The 17,537-nt window shown below is 42.4% G+C and overlaps 1 protein-coding gene across 2 annotated transcripts in view; it reads left to right on the top strand.

The window, feature by feature from the left end:
* Positions 1–17,537, top strand: part of tgfbr3 (transforming growth factor, beta receptor III) — a 59,625-nt gene that overhangs the window by 21,629 nt on the left and 20,459 nt on the right. The window contains exons 3-4 of one of the 2 annotated variants that reach the window (XM_061778330.1): positions 683–873; positions 11,574–11,711. In XM_061778330.1, coding sequence (XP_061634314.1) covers positions 683–873; positions 11,574–11,711 — 329 coding nt within the window. Of the gene's footprint in view, positions 1–682; positions 874–11,286; positions 11,491–11,573; positions 11,712–17,537 lie in introns of those variants that run through there. The other variant, XM_061778331.1, reaches the window with a different exon arrangement.

Here is a 17,537-nt window from a genome sequence, read left to right as displayed (position 1 = left end):
CATTATTCTTTTTCTTGTTAATTTTCCTGTTTGTTTTTAGCTTGTTTTCTTTTATTCATTTCATTCATCATTTTCTTATTGGAATTTTTATTTTTATTGTTTTCGCTTTTTTGAATTGTTTTTATTTTTCTTCCTTCTTAGTCCTTTTTTGTTATTTTCCTCATTTGTGATTTCTCGTTTTCTTTCTTTTTATTTGTTATTAATAATTTTCTTTTTCCATTTTTTTGGTTTCTTTTAGTTCCTGTAGCCTTCGAACACCTACATCCATTTCATTCGTCTTGACTCGCACTTGATTCGAGCAGTCTTGAGTTCAATTCAGCACCTTTTTATTGGCTTTTTCTTCTCGGCGGCGTAAACTGGTCCCGTGGTTTTCTTGCCAGGTCCCCGAGGCAACAGGTGGTGGTCAAATCTCAGGTGCGATGATGAGAGCATGACGCCTGGCTCGTCTCGAGGGAAAATATGACCAAATTAAGAAATGAAGCGGTTGGAGAGCGTAAGCGGCAATGTGTGTGTTTATTGCATGTGAAACAGCCTTTAAATGGTCAGACTGGGTGACGCTACATTGTTTGGAGGAGAAAATATGCCTGGCTTTTAATTTTTTTTCCACTTGACCACACTATTTGCTTCATTTACGCCGCCGCCCGCTGCAAACTTCATTCTTCTTTTTCGCCCTCTCTCGCAGGCCCGTTGTTTCGCAGCCCGTGCGAGTTGTTGCCGGTGGGCGCGGGCCACCCCGTGCAGGCCATGAGCAAGAGCTTCACGGCCCTGTCGGGCTGCGCCAGCCGGGGCACGAGCGCCCTCCCCCAGGAAGTCCACGTGATCAACCTGCGAGGCGCCGCGCCCGCCACGAGGCCCGGCAACGCCCCCGCAGAGGTAACCTTCGTAATGCGTGTTTGTCGGGTTGTGTTGTGTTGTGTTGTCTGACGCTTTTTCACTATGAAACTGTTGTTTGGCTTTTCATTTTTTATCACAAGCGAGGCAATGTCAACATACAATGCTAACATGCTAACATCATAGCATCCTCCCATTTTCTACTTCCAAGGTTGACCAGAGGTTCAGGTTGCTGTGTTGCTTTAACGTAGCATACAAACTGTTAGCATGTTAGCTTTTTATCTTGTTTGAAATAGCAAAAGGTAGGGTGATCTCTGACTAGATGATAGCTTACCAACTGTTAGCATGTCAGCATTTGACCAGCTCGTGATTCAAATTCTACCCGACTACAGGCATGGGTTAAGATCCTTAGCAATCTGCCCGTCGGCGGCTAGCTAATTAGCAGCTAGCAGTGGAAGCTAACATCACTCTTTGCTCTATATTAGTGCACCAAATGTTCGCATGTCAGCATTTGATCAACTCTCGCTCAAAATGCTATCTTACTATAAGCGTGATTTAAGATCTGTAGTAATCAGCCAGTTGGTGGCTAGCTAGTTAGCAGCTACCGGTAGAAGCTGACATTGCAGTTCATATCTTTGCTTTTTGTTAGTATACAGTACCAAATGTTAGCATTTGAGCAACTCTTTCGAAATGCTACCCAACTGTCAGGCACGATTGTAGATCCTTTCTGCCCTTAGGTTGCTGTCTTGCTACATGTTATCCAACTGTTTTTTCTTTGTTTTCAACAAAACACTAACAAAAGACGAACAGATGGTTGAATCACTGGCTTGTGTGGGGTCCTCAAGGCAAACCATCCTGTCTACCATTCAAGTGCTGTGTTAAGACTCATGACTTGCTGGTCTTATTATGTGAAACATGAGCCATGACTGGCGAGTGAAGGTAATAGAGAAGGTAATGGACTCAAGCAGGAATGTTGCAAATTTTGCCGGGCGCCTTCTTAATTCGGTGTCCCTGAGAGGTGTCGGATTTTGGCGGAATTAAGAACTGTAATTGGGCTTCTCCCCTCTTGTTTCTTTTGGCACAAGTTGAGCTCACAGCCTCACACCAAGCGATGGCTAAAACTAGACAGAACTGGGAAATCACCAAGAAATGATAGTCGGGTGACCCTTGCACACAAGTCGCTGCAACCTCATCACCAGTGCTCCCTTCAGAGGTCAGTTTGAAGCAGATGGAACTGTTCAAGTTGTACATGAGCAACATTCTGGAAGACCTCGGCATCCAGCATTCCCACAAGAGGAGAACAATTTTTGGAAATGCTCCTCCGATCCCCCTCAAAAATCTGTACTATGATTTCGACATGGGATAGCAAACCCAGAATCAAGCGTCCATCACATGTTGAAGTGAGACTTTTGGAAAAGTTACATTCCAACATTGAATTCAAACTCTCAATGTTTAGTTTAGTTCAGTGATCATCAAATAGTGGAATGGGAGGGGGGGGAGAAGGGTTCAGTTGGATTTAACGTTTAAGTTCAATACATTTGCATTTAATTGACTCATTTTATCATTTATAGTGACAGAACCATGCCGCGATTAGCAAAAAGTCTCTAAAAGGGCTTTGCAATTGCCTACGATGTCACAAGATGGTGAAAAAGCACTTAAACCAGGGAGGATCATAAAGCATCAACACCATACATCTAGAACGTACACAATCATGACCTGATGGTTCATAAACGACGATTCAGCAATTGAATTATGTAACACAAACAAACCACCTTCACATGAGGGTCACCAGTAGTATTAGCTAGCATACTAACCTTAACAACAAGCTAGCACAAACTGACGTCACATCACTGACATAGTTTTTCAGCGAATAATGGCGGATCGGAAGTAAATGAAGTTACAAGCTTGGTTAGGAAATGAATTTAACTCGTGAGTCACGGAAATGCGATAGTTAGGTTTTTTTGCAACCACAAACACAACAAAAAAGAGAAAAGAGTGAGCACAGTGCATTTTTGGGGGCACCCAGTAGTTGAGTGGCATTCAATCGGTGTGCGGCTAGCCTTATCCTTCAGTCAGCAGTCGCCTCCTTAATTGCGTCCGTTTGCACGAGGAAGCGGTGTCTGGCGACGGCGTTGGGGATTCTTGGAGGTGCTTGCGGCAGAGGCAGAGGCCTGACCCGGGTCGCCAAAAAAAAACCTCATCCGGGCCCCCGGAACACTAAAAACCGCAGGGCGCGCGACAGAATGCAGATGGGAACTTTCAAACACACGCCACACACGCAAACTTCAGCTGCGACGTGTGCGGCCGTCGATAGTTTCCCGCGACGGCCGTCAATTTCACGTTTCAAAAGGCGCAGCTGGACCCGACCCAAACGCACGTGACTGGCAGCTGGCCCAGCGCCGCTCGTTAGGTGAGAGGCGACTCCCCAGCTGTTGGATTTACCGCTGGCCCAAGAACAACACCGGCCTCGTGCTGGAAATTTGCTCAGCGTTCAACGTGGGGTGACGGCCGCTAACCGCGCTCTGACCTGCTCACAACCTCCACTAACTACATCATCTATTTATGTGCTACTAACTTGTAGCATGTTAGCATTTTAGCCAGTCTTGGTAGACTCTTGAAGTATGAGTATCAGAGGATTATTTTTGTGACACCTGATTGGGGGTCAATTGTACGGACCATAACTTGCACGACTGCTGCGTCTTTAAGTTACCCCCAAAATGTCAACCAACATTATTTGCGTTCCAAAAGTTATATGTGAAGACTTGATTGACCACATTCATGACTAAAAACATTCCTTTTTGTAGGTTTTATGCATTCTGTGCGATTGAGTGGTTGACCAGACAGTTGTGCAAAAGTCTCCTTTTGTTTTCAGACTTTTTAACGACTATTTTGGACTCTTTTATAGACTCTGCAGCAATGACTGGCTGGAATAAAATCTCTACCCACCGAGTGTTATTCACATTTGTCTGCGATCAAAGTAACAGAAGCTGGTTTTGGCCGCGTCTGAGGAGAGAGCGCGCCAGATTTGGAAGGACCGCTAAAGCCACCGACTGGTCGCCGCTGGGTCAAAAACGGACGTCAGCCGTTTCCTCCAATTACCGTTGAACTGAAAAGCTCGAAAAGTATCTCAATTCCACTGAATCTTCGGCAAATTGCGCCTAAGAAAAACACTTTGGCGGTGTCCGAATACCTTTGTCCAGAGGGTTTGAGTGTCATGTTGGTTAAAGATGATGGCCATTTGAGCAACTTTTTGTAAACAAAAGCAACTTAATTTGGATTTTGATGAATGGTGTGTGCATCTGTGTTGAGTCTGATGAGCTTTTGTTTTGATAGGCTGCTAATTCCACTTTTTATTCCATTCCAGTGGCTTGATAGGCCTCTCACCCAGTAGCCTTTCGTGAACAAAGGGACTTTGATTTGGTGATTGGACGTCCGAGTTGCTTCTGTAAAAGCAAGTGTTTTGCACTGAAACTGCTTTTATTTTGGGAGGTTGCTACTTCCTGCCTACCTTTCTGTACAGGTGGCTTGATTGGACTCGCAAATGGTGGTATTGAGCAGCTTTTTGCGACCAAAAGGTGTTTGTTTGATTTGTAATTCCTGTGACTAGTGTGAGCATCAGTGTTGCTTCAATTAAGCCATGGCAGGTTGCTACTTCCTTCCTTTTTTGTTGGCTTGATAAGCCTCTTTGACGGGAGTATTGAGACGCTTTTTGTGAACAAACAGTCCCTTGACTTTGATTTGACTATTTGGTGACTGTTGTGAGCATCAGTGTTGCTTGTGTTAATCCATTTTGTAGCACTGTTACCTCCTTTATTTTGGGAGGATGCTATTTGGTTTTGCTCCATGGCTTGAAAGGACTCAACCAGAAGCTTTTTGTAAAGAAAAGGATGTTTGTTTGGATGTTCGGTGACTGTTGTGACCAGTCGTGTTAAGCATTGTTACCAATTTTCTTTTGGTGGTTGTTACTACCTGTTTTTGTTTGATTGCTGTGGCTTGGTAGGGCTCTCAACAAATAGCTTTTTGTGATCAAAAGTAATTTAATGTGGCTATTTTATCACTGTTGTGAGCATCAGTCTTGGTTCTAGTTCTGCTTTGTTTCAGGTAGGTTGCTAGTCCAGTTTTTGTTCCATTGCTGTGGCGTTTTGTAGCTTTTTGTGAGCAAAGAACTCTGATTTTAATATTCATTAGCATTTTAAAGCGATTTGAAGATGCTTGTGGCTACACCACGTACAATTGGACACATTCTCCTGCCGCTGTTTGTTTGCATTTGCACCTGAGCGTGCTGATTAGCATCAGGCAGCATGTTTGGCCCTCGGCCGGGCGCGTCAAAAATGTGGGCCGAGTCGCGATAACAACCTCCTCTTGTATCCCCAGCCACCCGGAAAGAACCAAGATCCAGACAGACAAGATCAGTAGTTGGCCGTGGTAGACTTTTTTTTTTTGCAGTAGACTTAATACAGTAAACCCTCGCCGAACTCACCTACTGTAAAAAAAAAAAACGGCCAGCTCAGATGGTGAAAAGAAATTTTAAGCTGTATTTCAACAAATACAGTACTAAATTGTTGTCAGTCTTTGCAGGTTTTCAGCACTTACCTTCAAACATATTGAATGTATTAAGAAACAAAACACGAAAATGACTTTAGTGTGACTTCAAAGGTTTTTGGATTATAGTTTGAAGTATATTTAGGTTTTAAACTATTAATATAGGCAATTATAAACATTTTGATTTGGCATCTACTCAAAAGCCGCTTGACGTTTCTCCCGCCCTTTTATTTTTTCCGCCTCCCTTCGTTAGTCCTCTGGTGACTATAATTAAAAGATGTTTGGATTTTTTTTCTCTCCCCCTCAATCATCGGGAACTCAATTAGAGTCGCCGAAAGCGGCAAACTCCCTTTTCCCGCAGGCCGTTCACAGTCTACATGATGTACGCCGCCACCACAATAAGTCGTGAAATTTCTGTTTTTGTGAACAAAACAAGGTTACAAACTGATCACACTAATGACACTTTTATTGCAAGTGGAGTCAGGAAATCTGATACAGAGCTAAATAAGGTCCACCTCCTGTTTTTGTTCCCATTCCATTGGACCTCTCATTGACCCAACTTTTGTAAACAAATGACTTTCATTTGAATCTTGTGTGACTCGTGTGGTGCGTTCCAGTCCATCTGTAAACAAAAGGTAGAGTGTTTTACTAGTTTTGGGAGGGTATAGTTAAGCATCTGTTGGCACTATTACTGCTTTCATTTTGGTTGACTGCCACTTCCTTTGTTTCAGTAGGACTCTTATCGGGAATATGGAGAAGCTTTTTGTGAACACAGGACTGATTTGGCTTTTGTGTGACTAGCAGGAGCGTTTGAGTCTATCAGTTTGTGATGCATGACAAGGAAGATCTAGACTGCTACATTACCTTCTCGTACTAGCTGGCTGCTAACTGGTTACCTGTGATATGTTTTTCAATTGTAAACAAACGGTAGAGTGCTGCTTAATGTTTTATTTTTTCAGCCTAATCATTAATCGATGTTAAGCAGTACGATTTTCAGAGATGGTGACTTCCTATACCTGGATAGGTCTCTTGAGGGTATTTGGCAGCTTTTGTGAACAAATAATTATGATTTTGCATCTTGTGTGTAAACTGTGGTACATCGGAGTCCATCTTTATGTGGTGTTTGACAACAAGAAGCATAGATGACGATGGAGATTAGCATAATTTAGCTTCTCACGGTATCTGACATACTGTGTGCTTGTCATTATCCATCCATCCATTTTCTACCGCTTATCCGAGGTCAGGTTGCGGGGGCAGTAGCTTTAGCAGGGGAGCCCAGACTTCCCTCTCCCCAGTCACTTCATCCAGCTCTTCCGGGGGGATCCCGAGGCGTTCCCGGCCAGCCGGGAGACGTAGTCTCTCCAGCGTGTCCTGGGTCGTCCCCGGGGTCTCCTCCCAGTGGGACGTAGGATCGAGCTTCTCAACCTATCTTTAAGGGAGAGCCCGGACACCCAGTCTCCCGCTCCAATCTCCCGTCACTCGTGAACAAGACCCCAAGATACTCGAACTCCTCCACTTGGGGCAGGATCTCATTCCCGACCTGCAAAGGGCACGCCACCCTTTTCCGACTGAGGACCACGGTCCCAGATTTGGAGGTGCCGATTCTCATCCCAGTCGCTTCACACTCGGCTGCGAACCGCTCCAGTGAGAGTTGGAGATCACGGCTTGATGAAGCCAACAGAATAACATCGTCTGCAAAAAGCAGAGATGCAATACTGAGGCCACCAAACCGGACCCCCTCTACGCCTCGGCTGCGCCTAGAAATTCTGTCCATCAAAGTTATGAACAGAATCGGTGACAAAGGGCAGCCTTGGCGGAGTCCGACCCTCACAGTTGGAACACACCCTCGGTGCCCTTTCTTAAAAAGCGGGACCACCACCCCAGTCTGCAAATCCAGAGGCACTGTCCCTGATGTCCACGCGATGTTGCAGAGGCGTATCAACCAGGACAGCCCCATAACATCCAGAGCCTTTAGGAACTCCAGGCGAATCTCATCCAGCCCCGGGGAGTCCTTGCCACCGAGAAGCTTTTTAACCACCTCGGTGATCTCAACCCCAAAGATAGGAGAGGCCGCGTCAGAGACCCAAGGCTCTGCTTCCTCATGGGAAGGCGTGTCGGTGGAATTGAGGAGGTCTTCGAAGTATTCTCCCCACCGACTCACAACGTCCCGAGTCGAGGTAAGCAGCGCCCCATCCCCACTGAGACGCCGGATGGTGGACCAGAATTTCCTCGAAGCCGTCCGGAAGTCGTTCTCCATGGCCTCACCTGCTTGTCATAAACGTTTAGTTTTTTTTTCCAGCCCAATGATTGAGTGATGTTATACACTATGATTTTGATAGGTTGTGACTTCATATGCCTCAATAGGTCCCTTTGCCGCTATTTAGCGGCTTTTTGTGAACAAATGATTTTAATTCAGATTTTTTTGTGGCCTGTGTAGTAGATTTAAATCCATCTTTTTGTGATATTTGACAAGAAGAAGGACAGAGGGACTATGTAGATTCGCATTATCTTAAGAGTCTCACGCTAGTTGCCTTACGCTTGTCACTTGTAAACAAAAAGTTAAGTGTTTTACATGATTATGTGGGAAATGTGTGTGAAAGAGGCTACTACAGCCTGTATTGGCCTGTGTTACGGCTTTGATGCGAGGGACTCTGTGTGCAAGGGGTGCGAATTGTGCTTCAGTGCCACTGGAGTGAGCTGATGATCTCGCTCACAGCTGTCGTCGTCGTCCCCCCCACCCCGTGAGGAATTTCAATTTGAGTAACGCGATCGGTCTAGACGAGACCCCGGCCGCACCCTCAAATCCGCTCGCTCATTTACGCTGTTACAACCAATCAGGCGACTGGAGCCTCTGTGGGCGGGAACTTGGATGACATGAAAGCGGCGATGGCAGATGCTCACCAGCTGCTGACCATGATTCGTTGTAGTTGAACTTTTTGTGAACAAAGGATTTTGATTTGGCGGGACTGGTTTGGTGCATTTGAGGTTAAGCGATGTTAAGCAGTGGGATTTTATGTTCGTAAGTTTCTACAACCGGTTAAGCCATGATGAGTTTTGGCTTTTTGTGAACAAAGGACTCTTGTGTGACTGGTTTGGTGCATTCGAGGTTAAGCAATGTAACTACCTTTTGTTATTGTTGGGTTGCTACCTGTTTTTTTTTGTCCCAAAGGAGTCTTATCTGGTATTTAACATTTTTGTTTTTGTGAACAAAAGACTGAATTGGATCATCACTGACTGGTGTGGTTCATTTTGATTCTAATTTTTGATGATCAAAGATAAAAACTCTGCTATATGCTTGCACACAAAAGATACTGTGTTTAATGTGTGTTTTGTCCAATGCTAAGTTGCAATACTTTGGGGGAAAAGATTGTTCAGCGACGTAAGCACTGTGGTTATTTTAGGTTTTGCTCCTTTACCTTGATAGGACTCATCGCGGCTGTATCTCAACTTTTTGTGAACAAACGACTTTTTCCGGTTTGGATCTTCTCTGAGCGGTGGCGTGCATTTGAATCTATGAATCTGTGGTATTTGACCTTCTTAGCTTCTTGGGCGAGCTTGTTGCCTAGCTGCCGTATGCTTGTCACTTGTAATCAAAAGGTAATGTTTTTTCAAAGCTGGGGAGGAGGATGGGTAAACCACATTAAGCACAGTTACTCCTTTTATTTTGGTAGGTTGCTACTTCTTTGGCCTTGATAGGATTCTCTGATGGTATTCAGCAATTGTTTGTCAACAAATTCAAAGTACTCTGTTCACGAGAAGCTGCACTTGTAGCTTAATTTGTTTGCGATTGACATTGTTTTTGTTTTCATTGCCTCGCTGTGACTCAGCTTTTTGTGAACAAACGACTTTGACTTGGTTTTTTTTAGTACCTTTTTTTCGCGATGTTCGACCAGTGATGATGTAGGCTCCCTATGCCATCTTTTTTGTGTGTTTTTTTGTTTTTTAGACGCGCGTGTCAGCCGGCTATTCGTGTTTGATGCAACAAAGTGGGCCTCCTCCTGGCGCTCTGCGATCATTTGTAGCTCCACTTGCGACACACAATAGCTCCTCTCAGCCCTTTTTCTTTTTTTTTCTTTTCATGTCATTCAGGTGATTCACATCTCGTTTTTTTTTTCTGTCTGCGCCTCCAAAACTTTTCATCTCCTCTCGGCTGGCTCGCTCGCCAGCCGATGATATCTGACGGTTGTTGTTTGCTTTTGTTGTTGCTCTCCGAGGACCAATGAGAGGGTTTTTCCACATTCGCAGCGGGCGGGAGGGAGGGAAGGAGGTTTCAAAATATGCACACACACACACACACACACACACACACACACGCACACTCAAAACATAAAGTTTCTTATCTTGTTTGTTTGGAGCCTGTCTCATTTTGCTTTAAAGATAGTTAAAATGTTTATGTTCCCTCAATGGAACTTTTACTGATTATTCTGGGGGCTTTTTGTGCTGATAATTAGGCTTTAATTGCCTCACCTTCTGCGGTCACGTGACTCAAAAACGTATATGACAATGTCATAAGTCAAAAAACAAAAGTCTTATTCCATGTCTGGATGGGAAAATAATCCCGTACAAAATAATAATAAATGGAAATAATGCATCCCTCACAATTAATTATGCATCTCGTAATGTTTAAAATAAGATGTAACTTGTGCAAGTAAATTCAGCACAGTTAATGGTAACACATAGAAATTAGAAAAAATAAGGATATGTGTCATCGGAAAAAAAAAAAAAAAAAATGTTACCCATTATGTGTTGTATTACATTCAATACACTGAAGTTAGCAGGATGGATATTATATTCAATTACAAGTACATGACAGACTTATTCTTAAGTGTCATACAAGTCGAAAGATAAGTTAAACTGTGTTCATAGTAACAACAACAATAAAGCATGCTTCATAAGACGGCTGCAGATCGAAATGTTTTACATTTGTATCGTTCTGTACAAGTGTAAAAAAAAAAAAATGTTTTATATTAAAATCCCTAAAGCAATCTGCGATATATTTGATAACAAGTGACAACGCGTGGAGTAAGTGTTGGCAAAAAAATCCCCCAGAAAAGCCAGAAACACTTGAGTGAAGCAGAATTGACGTATCGCAACAAAGACGTGTGCTCGCACGTGTGGTGAGTCAGATTCCCCAATGTCCTTGAAGGCATCAGAACAGTGCTTTCACGCTCGCTCTCAGTGATTCACTTCAGTGCGAGCCGCAGGCAGCTTTGTTTTATTTCGGAGGGGAATAATGAGCGTCCTTCGGCCTCCACTGATGTGATTTGCGCGCACCAATTGGACTCGTCTGATTAGCGTGGGAACACCAAAGAGGAACCGCAGAGAAGGGGCCATCGCTCAAATGCTCAAACTTTTAACGCTGGCAAGGTGACCCAGTGGTACCGAGGTCAGTCTCGCAGCGGACAGGTGCAGTGGGAGTAGTAGAAGAAGAAGAACTAGTAGTCATAGTCAAAGTAATAGTATTAGAAGTAGTACTAGTAATAGTAGTTGTGGAAGTAGGAGTACAAGTTATAGTGGTAGTAGAAGTAGACATAGGAGTAGTTCAAGTAGTAGAAATAGAAATCGAAAAAGTGGTAGTATTACTGGTAGTAGTAGAAATAATTGTCGGTAGTAGTAGAGATAAGTAGTAGTATGGCACAGGACAAGTAATACCAGCAGTAATGGTAATTGTACAGTAGTGGTAGAAGTAAGTAGCAGTAGTAGTAGGAGCAGTGTAGAAGCAATACTCGTCTAACAAACAACCATTCGCACTCACAGTCATGCCTACGGGCAATTTAGAGTCTCCAATTCATGCATGTTTTTGGGATGTGCCCTGCGATTAGCTGGCAACCAGTTCAGGGTGTACCCCGCCTCCTGCCCGATGACAGCTGGGATAGGCTCCAGCATGCCCGCGACCCTAGTGAGGAGAAGCGGCTCAGACAATGGATGGATGGATAGTCTTAGTAGTAGGTGGTGATAAAAGCAAGAGCGTGGCCACCATATTGAGGAGGAGTTACGTAAACCGCACGGCCTTTTGTTTTTCCCGTCTCACAAACAGACTGTGAAAAAAATGCCTTTGAGCAAAAACACCACGCAGAAAAAAAAAAACATGAAAGCCTCAATGAAGTGAACTCGCTGGTAAACAAAATAAAAACCAATTAATCAGCACTAACTCATCGAAAGCAGAAGGCTAATGAGGCCGTTGTGCATGTGCGCGGTAGGTGGAGCTGCACGTGAAACCCATCCAGTCTCTGCTGCGCCACCAGAAGCCTCTGGTCCTCGTCCTCAACTCCCCAGAGGCGCTCGTGTGGAAGGTGAAGACGGAGAGCCTCGCCCCGGGCGTCGGGCGCACCGTTCACGTGAGTTCAGCTTCGCGCAAGACTCAACAACTCTTTTCATCCCGAACCTTTCTACTTGATTTTCCCTCATTATAGGACAATAGCAGCAAGGTAACCTTACTGCGTAGCATTAACTGCACTCAACATTTGCAGTAAGTCACTTCCACTACATTTATACCGGCAAAGGCGCATCATAACCACAATAGTAACGCACCCAGGGATTTTTTTGATTTTCATATTTTATTAAAAAACGTGTAAATGACAAACACCTCAAATTTCACAATGTGTTCTTTATCCATCCATCTATCTATTTTCTGTCCGCTTATCCTCACGCATGTTTTTGGAATGGGAGGAAAGCGGAGTACCCGGAGAAAACCCACGCAGACAACATGCAAACTTCAGACAGGCGAGGCCGGATTTGATCCCGGGTCCTAAGAACTATGAGGCGGCATGGTGGTTGATTGGCTATCACGCCAATCAACCACCGTGCCGCCGGGGTTCTTTATATTTTATTATGAATTCATTATTTTAAGTATCTTTGAAAAAAAAATTTTTTTAAAACAAACAAAATTGTATCCACTGAGGGATTTTTAAAATATTATTTCAAATGTTTAATAAATAACAAAACACACACACACACAATTTTGTGCCAGCACGGGATTTTTTTTTTTCTAAAATTATAATTTAAGTATATATTTTTTTTAATAAAACATTTGTATACAACCATTTTTATTCACATAAAAATAATAAAAAAGTCTAATTAAAAAGTACACCAAATGTCCCAATTTCCCAAAATTCCTAAATTTTAAAAATATTTCATAATATTTTAGAAATTGTATCCCACATAGGATTGTTTTTTAAGGTTAAGTAAATAACCCAAAAAATCACTACCTTTTTGTCCCAGCAGGTGATTTAAAAAAAAAAATGACAGTAAATAATTTTCAACATTTTAAAGGTATAATCTGCGATTTTTGGCGCCTACTGCTGGAATTCAGCATTACAACAAAGCGGTCCGTCGCTCCAATATGACCTCGGCTGTGCCGAGTCCAACTGTCCTCTCTGAATATGCACCAACGTCATGTATATTTGAGCTGTTGAAACCCGCAAGGTGAATAAAACGGGCGCGAGAAACTACCAATAGTTCTATATCCAACGTACAAACACGTTGTCCTAACCACTGCGTTGATGTGGGGACATACATTTCCTGGTTCCCCCTAAGCCATTCAAATAATGTACCTTCAAAAAGTAAACACAACTCAACTATATTTATATTGTACCTGTGGAAAAAGTAAACACAACTCAACTATATTTAGATTATACCTGTGGAAAAAGTAAACACAACTCAACTATATTTATATTGTACCTGTGGAAAATGTAAACACAACTCAACTATATTTAGATTATACCTGTGGAAAAAGTAAACACAACTCAACTATATTTATATTGTACCTGTGGAAAAAGTAAACACAACTCAACTATATTTAGATTATACCTGTGGAAAAAGTAAACACAACTCAACTACATTTATATTGTACCTGTGGAAAATGTAAACACAACTCAACTATATTTAGATTATACCTGTGGAAAAAGTAAACACAACTCAACTATATTTATATTGTACCTGTGGAAAATGTAAACACAACTCAACTATATTTAGATTATACCTGTGGAAAAAGTAAACACAACTCAACTTTATTTATATTGTACCTGTGGATAAAAAAGCAAAGCCTGTGGCCAAAATGTACACGGGGGGTATACGTACGTCGTCGTATGTACGTTTGTCGCTTCGTGGACGCGGATGACGTTTTTCGCCTGTCGTCCTGCTCTTCTTCGCCTTTTCCCATCTCGATCATGCTTTTCGTGTCACGTGTCCGGACCTCAGCTGTATGTCACTGGCGATCGACGTCCGTAGGAAGATTCGGGAAGTCGCGCCATTTTTCATTTAAAAATGTATAATTAAAAAAAATTCTAAATTTCTAATTTTTAAAAGTATTTTATTTGTCATAAATGGTATCCCACTCACATTTTTGTTTTTGTTTGTTGGTTTAAAATACCCTAAATTTCATCCCAGTGGGGGATTTTTGTTTTTTTTTACATTTGTAATTAAATAATGAGCATGAAAAAAATACCCAGATGTTTCAGTTCAGTTTCAGATGGCTTCAGTTCTCCCGTGCCGCACGCACGCGCACATGCGCACACTCGTACACTCGTCGGTGTATTTTCTTAAGAACAGCCATCAGGCGTCAACGCCGAATCGGCGTCCGCAACAGACGGAACGCAGCTGACGAGGCACACAACAGGCCGACCTGCTGTTTTAAGCGTCGTCGGCGTCATTCTGACTCGTTTTACGTCAGCTTACGTTTAGCCATCACCTCTGCTGCGATCCTTGAGATGTTTATTTCAATGGTTTGAAATGATAATGAGTTGCTAACGATGGTGACTCACGCAGTATTAAATGTTTGGTAGGGGAGGAAAAAATAAAAAATCAAGCTTCAGGCTCTTGTTGGCTTCTCGTGGGTGTGACACGTCCTTAAAGAATCCCACTCAAGTGTAGCCTGCAGCGCTATTTCATTATTTAACCGTTTAATGGCGTCTGCGGGGGAAATGTGAAAACATCTAATTACGCAACACCATTTAAAGGTGCACGCCATCCGACAGCTTGCTGCTCATGTGCTCTAGTGCAGTGACTCCCAAACTTTTTGCACTGATTCAAATATATTGCCCATTCGTGAAATACAAATTTTACCCGAATAAATAGGGTTGAAAACAAAAGATGAAAAGCAACTGTATTGTAATGTAAAGTTAAATACAACTGAACTGCACTTAACAAATGTACTACGCTGGAGTAAAAATGTTTTTTTCTAAAAAGCCACTGTAACATTATGTGTACAGTTTGAACATTTAATACAGTGATTCTTCACATACCACAAGAGGGAGCCCATGTACCACTAGTGCAAATAGCACCATAGGATTTCTAATGTTGCGTTTGTAATGTTTTTATTTTTATTTCCACTCTCCGATTATCCGATTTAGTCGAGTTTTTGGGTCAGGCAGATTTTGTTTGTTTGTTTTCTTTTTTTTTCTTTTTTTTTTTTTCAAATCGGCAAAAGTAATTCAAAACACGTCCCCGCTGCTATGCACTGCTTAAACGTAATTGTGATTAAAAGTTAAATACAACTGAACTGTATTTAATCAACAGTAGGGTTTCTAATGTTCTGTTTTAAATCTATTTTTATTGAGGCTGGGTAATTCATCAATCTAATCAAGCTTCTGTGTCAGGATTACGGGGGAAACAATTGTGTAAAATCAGAAATCGGAAATGTGATTTTTGTCGGAAAAAATAAGATTTTATTTTATAGCCATATTGCTCAGCCCGTTTTTTTTTGTTTTTTTTATCATCATGAAGCTAATGAAGGCATCAGAATATTTGAAAGGTCTCTGAGTATAGGCTCTTTCATAGAGTTTCCGAAAAATTGCTGCGTCCAGCTAGTAATGACAGAAAAAAATGAAATGCAAATGTGTGAATCACGAACCGCGAATAGGTGCGCTTTCACCATACCAGAATGTTGGCGCCATGGCAAATTCCCACATTTTATGAGTACAGAGCCCCTTGGGGTTAGCTAAGGAAGTTTCGACGGTGAGCGCACGGAGCAACACGCTCAGCAAATGAGACACTTTTTGGAGCGGGATTTTTTTTCCTGGATGTCCACGAGTCGCCGCCGTTCCTCGTCCAGCTCGGCGGCCGCCATTGGAAACGCTTCACAGGCCGACGCTGTTGCTCTTGGCCAGCTCGCTCAGCGTTTTGCACTTCCTGAAAAACAGGCCAAAGTGAGGCTTTTGTTGTAAAACGCATCCTCGCCGGCACAGGCCGTCAATCAGCGAGCGCTGACACGAGGCCAGTGATTGTTTCTCTCCGGGGACGCGCCGGCCTTGTTGACATTTGCGGCCAAGTCTTGTTGCGTTTAGGGGGTGGGGAGGTTGAGAGTTTTTTCCTCGTCTTGATGGAATAAACTCTTGACATTTTTTTTCTTTCTTCACTGCTGGCTCGCGCTGCCCATTGTTTGTCCGCCAAGACGTTTGGTTTGCTCCGGCTCCTGGAGTCATCGCCGTCGTTGCTATAATGATCGAAACAATGCAACACAGACATGTTTGGGTTTTTATTGGAGACAGCATTAGTTAGGACTGGAACACATGGCTTTCTTTTCAGTCTGCAGTAGGTTTCAATTAGCATGTTAGCGTTTAGCGGCGATTGCGTAGTATCTCACTTTTACACTTTTAGTTGCCAAACATCCTTATTTTTTGGGTAGTTTACGTGGATAATTTGAGACAATTTGGATTCTTCAATCCAACTCACGTATTTAGTTTTCATCAGAGACACCATCAACAATTTAGTCTTAGTGATGAACCTAAAATAATGTGTATTTGGATGACAAAGCTTCACTTTATTCTTAAGTTGTCTTTGACGCATGCAAAAATGTATGTTGGGTTCACCGAAGACGTAGACTTCCTTTGATGGTTACTAAGACACGTATCGTATTTGCATCAAGCACTAAATTGTGTCCAACGTTTACAAAAATACGTAGGGTAAATTTATCAAAATGTGTACATTGTATCTGACGTTGATTGGAAAATCTAAACTGTCATTGATGTTTACAAAAAATGTGCGTTGGATTCTTTGCTTACTCCAAATTGTCTTTGATGTAGGGCTGCAAGTACCGATTATTTTAATAATCAATTAATCAACTTTTTTTTGATTAATCGGATGCAAGTGTCCTATTTTGATGAAACACAGAGCTCATCAGTCTGATTTATTATAATAACTATAATGAATAATATTTGTTGCTGAGAGGCTGAAATTCTGAGGATTTTGACCATTGTAGGTTATATAACGTCTCTAAACGATTAATCGATTATCAAAAATGGATTCATTTGATAATCGATTAATGGTTGAGACTCTGCTTTGATGTTTACAAAATACGTGCCTTAGGTGCATCCAACGCTCTAAATTGTCTCTCGTGTTTACAAACTTCTGTGGTACATCATCTTAAGACTCAAAATTGCCTTTGATGTTTACAAAAATAGGAAGAGTAGGTTCATCAAAGACCCCAAATTCTCAAAACACACACACACAAAAGAACGCACAGATCTGGTATAGTCAACCTTGAAATTTGTCTCCGATGTTTCCAAAAGGTTGTGTTGTGCAAACACTGTGATGTACAGCATGTTATATTGGTCCAAGCCCAAGATTCAAACCCAGAACTTGCTTGCTGTGAGACGGGAGTAGTCACCATGCTTCCATTTTTTTTCATCGTTCATTTGATTCTCATCATTGCTTATATAAACACAACCGCTGTATAGCACAGTATAGTACATTTATGTAACTAACTGGAAGTTCACCGCCGCGCTTCCCAGTATTTCGGGTCCGTCGGCCTGACGAGCATTGGGCAAGAGCGAGAGAGTGAGGCAATGTGTTCAAGTGCTTCCTTGGCTTCGCTGCAGCAAATTCCTGAGGTCGGAACGCCTGCGGCTCATTTGGCGTTCGGGCTGACCAAACCCCCCCCCCACACACACACACTTTAATTCCAACTAATTACGACCTTATTCCCGCAAACTAACTGATAAACTTCGCGTGGCTTCGCGCAGACACTCCAGATGCTCATTTAGAATTTCCGGAAAACCTGATGTGATGTTAATCATTACAAGACAAGAATCCTTGTACACCTTAATGTACATATTTTGCAAACGTCAAAGACGATTTAGATGATCCGATCGACGTCACAGACAATTTACAATCTTCAGTGAACATAATAGTCTTACATGGATGGTTCAAATAGCGTTGTAAACATC

This window comes from Phyllopteryx taeniolatus, chromosome 7, assembly GCF_024500385.1.
Source record: "Phyllopteryx taeniolatus isolate TA_2022b chromosome 7, UOR_Ptae_1.2, whole genome shotgun sequence".
NCBI lineage: Eukaryota > Metazoa > Chordata > Actinopteri > Syngnathiformes > Syngnathidae > Phyllopteryx > Phyllopteryx taeniolatus.
This window is presented reverse-complemented; position numbering and strand designations above follow the sequence as displayed.